Raw genomic sequence first — 10,921 nt, 5'->3', positions numbered from 1 at the left:
AAATCTACGCAATGCAACATTATCCTCCCAATGTTGTGGGTAGAGCTATAGCCCTCTGATCAAGTGGGGAAGAGTGACATGCGAGCGAGCGTAGTGTAGCTAATGCAATGCATTGTTAATGTAAACACCCCATATTGCCACGTAGGATGGTAATTAAAGCAAGGAGCATACATACAAAGGCAACACTCTCGCCGAGCATGTACATATCCAAGCTTTGAAAAAAAAAACACACACACACACATATGTATATAAACCTCTTTATTACTAATAAAAAGTTTCCCCCTCGATGAAGAAATACAAAAACGGCAGCGCCCAAAAAACCAAGATGGTAGTCCCTCCCGTTCGCTCAATCGTTTGCTCAAGAGCAGCCGACCTCATGAGAAGCCTTCGTATTTAAACAACCATTTGCCTAGGTAGAGAGAGGGGGGCCAGCTCCAAGATTCACTCCGTGTATAAGTCGCCGTGGGCGAGCAGGTATGCTTCCACTCCAGTGAAGCTGAGGGGCACCACCTCCTTAAGCGCCGCAGGGACGTGGGGCTGGTGCTTCTCGGACAGGGCCTCATATTCGAAGGACCAGTGCACCACGCATGTGCCGGGGTGCGCCCCTTCCTTCACCTTCACGGTGTACTTGTAGTGCTTCACCAGGACGCCCAGGAAGCCCCCTTCCACCACCTCCACCTTCAGCTTGAGGGCCTGGTGGTCCACCTCCTCCAGCCTCTCCTTGATGTGCAGCACCACGTGCTCCGGGTGCTTCTCTCGCGCAATGTGCTCAGCGTGGCCTGCGAGGAGCCATGAAAACTGTCATCAGTATTATCTAATTTACAATGATTCAATTCATTATGCAGCTAGCGCGAAGCTGCTCATGCAGCTTATAGCTGCTTATTTAAATAAATCAATTCATTCATCGACCAGCCTGCATGCATACTCTTGTGGAAGTGGATGGTTCTCAGCGAGCCCGGCTGGAAGCCGCTGCCCGCGTACTCCACGCCCGCGATCACCTGCGGCAGAGCCTTGGGCAGGCAGTTATGGGCGTCCTCGAAGGCCCCGCGCCACAGCCTCTTGGCCGACACCTTGCACTCCACCTTGTCGCTGAACACCTCGATCGCCATTGCCGGGAGAGTTAACTAACTGCTGTGCAGGAATATTGCTAATAATTATTAACAATTATTAGCTCAAATTAAACAAGAAAGAGAGAGAGATAGAGAGTTACACGGGGATCCAGCCCACCTGCTTTTATACTGCAAGAGTTGCAACTCCATTCCATTTGTGATATCCACAAAAGTCCTCGTGGACCCCATTCCTTTCCGCCACGGCACCCATGAGCGTCCAATTACAAGAAGAAAAACCCGCAGGGCACGCCACTTCGATTTAAGACTTTCAGCAGCGCCTGCACAATGCTATCGGGATTCGGGATCGATACGATTACTTTTTCTTTTTCTTTTTTTTTTTGGGGGGGGGGGGGTCTTTGTGGTCGATACGATTACTACTTTTATTATTCAGGCGTACTCTAGGTACCAAGTTCTAGAAGACCATGGAATCACCTACTCTTCTTCTCTCCCATTCCTTTTGCCTTTCAAATCCCAAAAGTTGAACGCTGACCCTCCCCCTGCCATAGCTACCCTTGTACTCGACCGATATATATTATAATTCCGAGTCCAACTTATAATTCTTAGAGAGGAGTCCAATAAACCACCCAAATTGCACCCCTCCTCTAAGAAAAAGCCACATCATCAACTCCTCAGCTTCAAAATTAATATGTTGCAACTCAAAAGTTAAATGAAGCCCCCCCCCCCACCCAAAAAAAAACCAAAAGAAAAAGAACATGAAATTATTAGTGGTTAGGATAAAAGTATGAAAATGCCCGCTTCTTTGAGGACACGTATGAAGAGACTCATGTCGTCAAATCGATGAAAGATCCTTCAATGTGCCAATGCTTTGTGAACATACAAAAGATCAAGATTATATATAACGAGCTTTCAACTACCACCCTTCAAAAGTCTTCAAGGTGTAGAACTTTCAGAAAGATGAGAATCATAGTCCACTTGAATATGCACTTATTAGGGCCCAGGTTGGGGCATCCTTAGGCCTTCGTGCTACATTTTATAGAGCTTTCTACGCTTGGCCTCCTACTCCTTCGCTACTTCTCTTTCATGTTTATGGGATGTGTTGGCAATAGCATTTGTAAATATCATTGATAACTGGCATGGGGGAGTAGCAACGAGCTCTACATGCTCCTATGATATTTTATCTACAAAAGCATTTTTTAAACCATCAACTACACCTCACTTACATCCACATCCAAGGAAACCTGCACATCCAATGAAACATTAACGCCTGCAGCACTATCCAAGGTATGTATCTATCTACTTGTGACAGTGGCATTGGCATTGGCATTGTAACATATAGGTATTACAATGTCACTTTAAAGGTCCACTTCCAATCGAGTTGTGCATTCTTGATACAACATAGGGTTTTTCTAAAAAGAGCTACTTGGAATATGGATACGTTTGGCAAGTTTCTTAAGGTTGTAATGGAGACTACACTATCCCTAGCATAGTTTATCTTGTTATTATTCTTGAATATGAGAGAGATGGTCAATCTCAAGGATGTTGTGGCTAAGGTTGTAGGCTGGTATTAAAGATTTGTAGGCATCATCCATAGAGACAAGATCCCACTCATGGGTGTGACAAAGACCTTTTGTGTTCTAACACTCTTGAGCAAGGAGGGTAGCTTTGGGGGAAATGATCACTTGTTAGAAGACATCCATCCCTACTCTAACTCATAGCATCCATCCTTAACATAGATGAGGATGAAGTGGCAAAAGAAGCACAGAAGCATATGAAAGGCAATGTCTTCTATGCAAGGAAGATCAATATGTTATTGACCTTTGCACTAGAGGATCAAGTCAATATAGGCATTGGCATCTCAAAGAAAAGTAGTTTCATTGGTAAGGATGCATCAACAAGCCAGCGATGTCGAGTTGATGCGTGTGGCTTTTGCATCAAACGATCCATTGATCAAGGTATGGGATGGAATCCAGGAGGCACTCAAAGCAACTATTGAAGTGAAGACACCTGTACTTGATCCAAAAGGAGATAGTGAGCCCATTAGTTAGGCCCACTATAAAAAATTCAAGAAGTTATGACAATTGAAGACTTAGAAGGTGCTCTACAATTCTGCTCATATTACATTACCACCGCTCCTGTAGTTTGGACGTTGTTGTCCACACCTCCAAAACGGCATCCAATATTGGTTCTTTTTCTTTTAGGTGCATGAAAGTTCAAAGAGATTTAATCAAGATTCTTGCAAACATTGTATTATTAGAGGTATTGGTGGATGAGCTCATGATAATAGAGATGAAGAGATTGATGGGGCATAGAGTATTTGAGAGGGTGAAAGGGAGAGAGGAAAGAGTTTGAGGGAGAGGACAGTGAGAGTGAGAGTGGCTAGTAATTATGGTAGAGGGAGTGGAGGGTTTGAGAGGGGTGCGATAGTGTGAGAGGGGAGAGGAGGGTTTGAGATCATGAGAGTGGAGGATTTGAGGGTAAGAGAGGTGTGAGAGGGGGTGAGAGTGGAGGGTTTGAGAGGGTGAGAGGGGTGCGAGAACATTTAAATGGCACCGCCCCATGGTGGCAAGCCACACATGTTATGCATGTGTTGCATGCATAACACACGCATCTAGCACATGGTGGCATGCACCACACACATGTATTTTACGTATGCAACACATGTGATGCCTTCATGCACGGCAAATCAATCGACTCATGGTCTTCCAAATCAATGGAGCCTTGCACATCTGGATCAAAACCAATGGATTACAGGTCATCATGGATTATCTCATTATTATTTATGATACAAAGGTTACATGGATACATAGACAAGAAAATTTTTTTTAATGACCTCCTCTCAAATTTGTAGTCAAAGGTTGTGACCATGTGTGTTTTTCACATCCTTAGTGCCCTAAACCTTTGTCCTACCTATATCAACTTATCTTAAGAATGCTTTACTTAATTTTGTGATTTACACGATTTTTAATTTTCTTTGAGATTTTATTAGCTACTATTTACTATTTGGAATGAGTTTTTAAAGATTTTTTGGTGATAAAAAATAAAAAAATCATAAAAAATCTAAAATATTTTAAAGTTAAGAAGAATAGTCCCCTAAAAGTTGATGTTTTACATCAAAGTTGATGGAAAACATCAACTTATAGGCTAAGAGTTGATCTTTTGCATCATCAAAGTTGATGCTGCAAAACATCAGCTCTACCACAAAACTTGATGTCTTGTATCGAGTTTCAGATGTTTAGGAGAAGAAATTTAAAGGATTAGAGGTCAATTTTCACAAACGGCCTATTTTAGCGATTCTATTTACGTGAGTATGCTCAGAAGATCTATTCCACAAATTTTGAATACTAACACAACTATGTTTCAATGCGATATGCAGACGTCACATAGTACTTTGCTGATGCTTAGACGACCTATTCCACAAATTTTGAGTACCAACACAACTATGTTTCGATGCGATATGCAGACATCATAGAGCTATTTGCTGATGCAGCAAATAGCTCTATGACGTCTCCATATCGCATCGAAACAACATCAGCAAATAGCTCTGTGACTTCTGCATATCGTATCGAAACATAGTTGTTTTGGTACTCAAAATGTGTAGAATAAGTCATCCTGAGCATGCAATCATGAAGAGAATTGCTAAAATAGGCCGTTTGTGAAAATCAACCCCTGATCCTCCAACTTTCTTCTCAAGCATTTGAAACTTGATGCAAAACATCAAGTTTTGTGGTAAAACTGATGTTTTGCATCAAAGTTGATGCAAAACATCAAGCTTTATGGAAAAGTTGATGTTTTGCATCAAGGTGATGCAAAAAGAGTAACTTTTCCATAAAACTTGATGTTTTGCATTAATGATGCAAAACATCTTTTGTGGAAAAGTTAATGTTTTTCATAACATTGATGCAAAACATTGAGTTTTGCAAAAAAGTTGATCTCTTGCATAGAAACTTGATGTTTTACATATAAAGTTTATGTTTTGCATCAACTTGATGCAAAATATCATTTTTTCATAAAAGATGTTTTGTATCAAATTGTTGCAAAACATCAACTCTTAGTTTGTTGAGAAGTTGTTACTTTGCATTAAGTTGGCTGCAAATTCTGTAGCTAAAAGATCCTTACCATGTGTAGTAACCAATAGGATTCGAACCCAAATCCCTGCCTAATATTTTACAAAAAAGTATTTTGGAAAGTATAATTTTTTGTTTCTTAAAGAGAGTTTTTTCATGCTTTCTAAACTCATTTAATAACTAAAATTACCATCTTAACCCCTTTTTGTCACATTAAGGACACATCTTCTTTAAAAATTATTGGGCAATTATTTTTTAAAATTAGATAACTTTGAAATAGATTATTCATGATATTTTAAAATTAATCTATACATAATATTATCAATTAAGAAATTATGATACTCAAGAGCTTCAAAATGGATTTTAATGCTATTCTCACCAAGAGCAAAAATAAGATTTTGTAATAAATATAATAACTATATCAAGATAACACTTTTGTAATATATTTATATAAATAGATAGCTTTTTATAGTTGCACTCTATAGCACATCCTCAATCATATTAACATGGCAGATGACCCAAGGAGTCTAAGCTTCAAGTGTACACATAGAAGAAAAAATGAAGAGGATGTCTCATCTACCTTCTCAGGGAAAGGCACATCAACTAGTGATGGTGTTGGTATACATAGCAATGATTATGAGGAACCATAACAATTCCATAAGCTATATGTTTAGCAAATAGCTTCTTTTTATAGTTGTATCAATTTCTTTTTGGATTGAAGATGGCAATAATAAACATTGTCTCTATTTTGGCATGTTTTTTGAAAACTTATTATTAGATTTTCAATTATAATCTCAGAAAGTAAGCAAAACCAAGTCCTTTTGGCAATGTTATACGCATGCGTAGACCTCTTTTTAAAAAGAGGTAAAAAGTGAACCTTTTTTATGGACTCTTTGAAATATGCCAAATTTTTCTCGTTTTCAGGAAATATTAGCTATTTTGTCTGCCGCCGCCGCCAATGTTTATAGCGGGTGGTCTTGCCCTTCTCTCTACTCTCAAATAATTTGCTTACATTTCTTTTCATAGGAAAGAATTTTGTACGTTGTCTTGAAGGACAAATGAAGAATATTAAGAATTGGGATTTTATAATAGTTTACATAGATTTTATAAAGATATGCCACACACACACATACACAATCTTATGCATGCACCACACATAAATGCACACACTCTTTCACATGCATCAAACAAAACATTCGCAACACTTTAACACAAGTGAAGATTTAATGGTCCATCGAATGAGCTCTTCTTGAAGAGATTAGTTATCATGATGCTAGTTGGTAATAAAAGAGAAGATCTCAATGTTGCTAAGGCTGCAAAGGTATTAGGGATTCTTATCAAAGAAACTTTTATTCAGCAAAATCCCATCTATCCTTTTTGAAAAGGATGGAATATTTCCCTTATCCACATGTCAAAGACAACCATGTACTAGCAAAATCACACATGAGGTTAGGGGCCTTGTGTTTTCCTTTTAGGCGTCAGAGACACGAGTCTCTCCAAACAAGAAAGATGTTCAAGTCTCTCTGCTTTTTTGTGTTTTATTTTATAGTGCTTCACTTTTCCTAGTGCTTCAAAGTATTACAAATGTGTTTCCTTGCTATTTGAATGTTTTTTAAAGCAGCTTGAAAGCAGTTTGCACATCATAATGTTTAAGTGCTTTTGTGTGCTTTATAGTGGTTCACTACTTTTTAAAGGAGTTCACACAGATTTAAAGCGCTTTCAATTGCTTCATTAGTTGTGTGAACTTTAAACTTCTTTATAGTAGTGTATTACTTTTAAGTGATTGACAATGTTTCATTGGTTGCTGTCAGTGTTTTCATTAGTATATGAAGTATATTAATTTTAAGTGCTTTATAGTGTTTCATTGGTCAGTGTTTTAACTACTTATAAGTAGTACTTATTGGTTATCAATGCTTTTAACTACTTTAAAGTAGTATTTATATTTACTAGTTAATGCTTTTATTATATTAATATTCACTAGTTATTAGAACTTTCAGCTAGTTTAAAGGAAGCAGTATATTACTTTTAAGTGCTTTGCGCTGTTTCACTAGTTGTCACTACTTTAAAGTAGTATTTGGTGTAAGTGCTTTTAACTACTTTAAAGCAATATTTATTAGTTATCAATGCTTTTATCTCCTTTAAAGCAATATTCACTGGTTAGTTATCAATGGAGTCCATTGGTTACTTTAAAGTAGTATTCATTATAGTTATAAATGCTTTTAACACTTTAAAGAAATATTCACTTGTTATGAGTGCTTTGAATTATTGTAAAGCAGTATTCATTAGTTCTTAATGATTTTAACTACTTTAAAGCAGTATATTTCTTGTAAGTGCTTCATTGTGCTTTTAATTAATTTAAGGCACTCTATAGCTTCTAAGTGCTTGATTGGTTGTCATTTATTTTAACAATGCTTCATTGGTTGTTAGTACTTTAATTGATTTAAAGCAGTATATTACAGTGCTTCATTGGCCACAATGATTTTAACTACTTCGAAGCTTTATACAAATTTTCCTTCATCATGCTTCCTATTGTTTTGGTAAGTTAATACAACATTCCAAGAGTGCTATCTAGAGTTAGAGATCGTTGTATAATGTTTTGGGGGCCTAAAGCTATATTTTGTGTGCAAGTTGAGATTTCAGTACATTTGTTGCTATGTTGCACATGTGCATATGATGTTTCTCAAGGATGCAGTCAATTAAATGTGACAACAATTCTTTGGGTTCCATGGGCTAGCATGCACATATACTTATTAGGGTTACTTGGTTCAACAATTGTTGAATATGCATATAAGAGTGTCATAAAAACTTGGGAATCCATATTGTCCCAAGCACATTACATCTATGTTTCATGCACATAAATGTTTGATGGGAAAGTGTGGCTAGTGTGGTGTTTAAAGGATGGTGTTATGTCTACAAGAGAATGAGAAAAGTATTTAAAGGTCTTTGTCAACGTTTTTGAGGACATCGAGACTGGCAAAGTTGATAAGGAGGGGAATAACAAGAAAAGGAAGGATCTTATAGTGTAAAAGTTGGCATGCATGGATGGATCTACTTTCCTTGTTCAAAGCACAATTTAATAGCTTTATCAATCATAACTTCTTCTATAGGTGACACGCTCAATAATTTAGGGAATGTCTATCAAGGTTTCCAAGTGATACGATGGTCTTGGTCATTGACTTCATGGAAAATTATTTGTTTAAAGTGCAAAATGAGATATAATCAATATACTAGTACTCAAACCAAATCACTATATTGGTTCACATTTCATATTACTAACTGGCATTAGGTGATGTGAATAAGACTATCCATTTCTATGTATCACAAGGTAAGGTACAAGATATGCTATTTTTCCAAGAATGCTTTCTCCAACATGATAGGTCGCTATATAAGATCAAGGGACTAAATTGAAGTGACATCGGGTGTGGTTTAGCCATGCTAGATATCAAAATTTAAAGTAAAGAGAACTCTTTACTTTGTTTGCAAGATATTACAAACTTATAGTCTAGAGATGGAGTGGATTAATCTTGGTTTCAGTAGTTCATGGGAAGGGGAAGCATGATGGGGCTGGTGTAGTAATCTAGAGGGCACTCACACAAAGACAAATTTAGGAATTTTGGGAATTATTCGAGTCCCATTTCTTATAGGATTGGTTGGAAACTTGGTATTTTTGTGTAGTTTGAGCTAACATCTATTTGTTGGTGCACTCTTTGTGCCATTAGATTATATCTTGACACAACTATTTGGCATATTTGTTTGTAGTTGTATAGATACATACATCAATGCAACAATATTGGAAGGACAAGGGAAACATGACACTAAATTTAATTGAGATTATACACCTTTCATATGAAGAAGATAATGTTAAATACTATCTCCACTTTGAGACATTGAAGTAAAAACATGGGCTTTATTTAATTTGCCAAAATAATTCTAAATATCACTTAAAAAGGAACCTTAGGAATGAGAGATCTCTAAAGGGTGTGGTGTTAGAAACAACAAAACAAAAAGTAAATCTCAATGACAGTAACAATGTGCTAAGTTTACGATTGATCCACAGATAAAAACCCATCTTAGACACTATATCAAGATTATAAATCATGATATATATGCTCAAATTTGAGGGACATTGAAGTAAAAACATGGGATAATAATGCCAAAGAACACTTGGAAAAGGAACCTTAGAATTGAGGGATCTCCAAAGAGTATGGTGTTTAGAAACACCAAAAGCAATCAAATTTCAATGAGATTGTTACATTCAAGTTTACAATTCATCCGAAGACAAAAACCCTTCATAGATAATAGACACTTTGTCAAGATAAAAATTGAGTACAAATTGTATCTCAAACATAGCGTTTTCTCATGTATTGCTCCAATACATACAAAGTTTCTCTATCATAAGCTGCTTCATTTACTAAAGTGTTGCAAGTATACTCCCGTTTGTTCTTTGCATAAATCCAACCAAGTAACCATGCGTTGATTGTTGTCTCTAAAAAACTTTGAAGCTCCTCTATATTTTGATTCCACATCTTTGGAAAAATCAAGTAGGTTCCGGGCATATTCCACATTATATTGTCGAGGGTATCATAAAAAAATTAGCGTGTTATTTCCATCCAGGTCATGAAAAATTCTCCATGCTACATCCAAGTTTTTGTGGTATACAAATCGATATCCAATTAGAAGATTCGTCTTTTGACATGCTGCCTGCCCTGCTCTACGACCTTAAACTTTTGATGGTGTCGAGGAAAGCACAAATCAAGAATGCGTTGAGTCCTTTGTAGTCCATTAGTACTCCAGATCCATACCTCAAACCATTGCATACAAAAATCAAGGAAAGTGAATGCATCTTTGCGAATCAAATGCCAAACACTTGTATTCTCTTCCACAAGATGCATATGTTTGGCCCAGTCTGGACATACATCACCATGTTGCATCTCAATGGTCTTAAGTAAAACACCATTGAGTTCAAGTATCAATACTCTTCTTTGTTTCCTTATTGTATCTGGGGGTGGTGGAACTCTTTTGCTTCTAGGTACATGAGTCACCAATGATTGGTGCCACCTCAATAGTAAGTTTTCTGTACACTTGAAATCAAAGCTATATGCTTCAACATATCCTGTTGAAAACAAAATGTATGGTTAATGGACATTCAAAATTTTAAAAAAATATATTATGTGCCAACAACATAAATTCATCCATGATATGGATGGTCTTTAACCTTCATAGACAAACGCTCCAATACCTCAGAAGTTCAACCAAAAAAATAAAAGAGCGAGTATATTGTCAATGCTAAGTTTCATCAAATTTATTGAATATGATGTATAAAAGATTTTCACTGTTGAGATAATTGAGTCTATCCAAATTAAATTATAATATTCATACCCTTACACCTTGACAACGTAATATCTTCAATAAAAAACGAACACATCTTCGTTGCAATCGAATGGCAAATATTGACAAAAGAGATAATCAAATGATAGTAAGTTTAGAGGCATTTGAATGGCAAATATTGACAAAAGAGATAATCAAATGATAGTAAGTTTAGAGGCATTTGATTGCTTGATACAATAGTATAAAGATTTGGCTCGTACAATCCAAAAATTAAACCCATCTAAGCACATTGTTTTGGCCAAAGCCTAAGTCTATCTTATGGGCTTTTGTTGAAAATACAAGTGAATAGGGTGTGTGCGGGAATAAGCCCTTGGTTAGAGACTGTAAAAGAGGATGTGTAAATGTGAAAGAACCTGTGAAAAGGTGAGAAGAATCTACTGGGAGAGAATAAAGGGTAGC

The 10,921-nt window shown here is 36.8% G+C and overlaps 1 protein-coding gene across 1 annotated transcript; it reads right to left on the bottom strand.

Moving 5' to 3' along the window:
- Window positions 1-243: 243 nt before the first annotated feature.
- On the bottom strand, window positions 244-1,201 carry LOC147624961 (major pollen allergen Bet v 1-D/H-like). Its single transcript, XM_086818906.1, has 2 exons — window positions 926-1,201; window positions 244-779 (listed from the first exon to the last, which is right to left on the bottom strand). Exons 1-2 carry the CDS (start codon window positions 1,107-1,109, stop codon window positions 442-444), a joined length of 522 nt encoding a protein of 173 aa, XP_086675032.1. The 5' UTR covers window positions 1,110-1,201; the 3' UTR covers window positions 244-441.
- Window positions 1,202-10,921: the final 9,720 nt, after the last annotated feature.

The sequence above is a fragment of the Cibotium barometz genome, chromosome 24 (genome assembly GCF_041138505.1).
Source record: "Cibotium barometz isolate CiBa-2024 chromosome 24, ASM4113850v1, whole genome shotgun sequence".
NCBI classification, from domain to species: Eukaryota; Viridiplantae; Streptophyta; class Polypodiopsida; order Cyatheales; family Cibotiaceae; genus Cibotium; species Cibotium barometz.
Note: the sequence above shows the minus strand (reverse complement) of the source record. Positions and strands in the feature narration are given on the sequence as shown.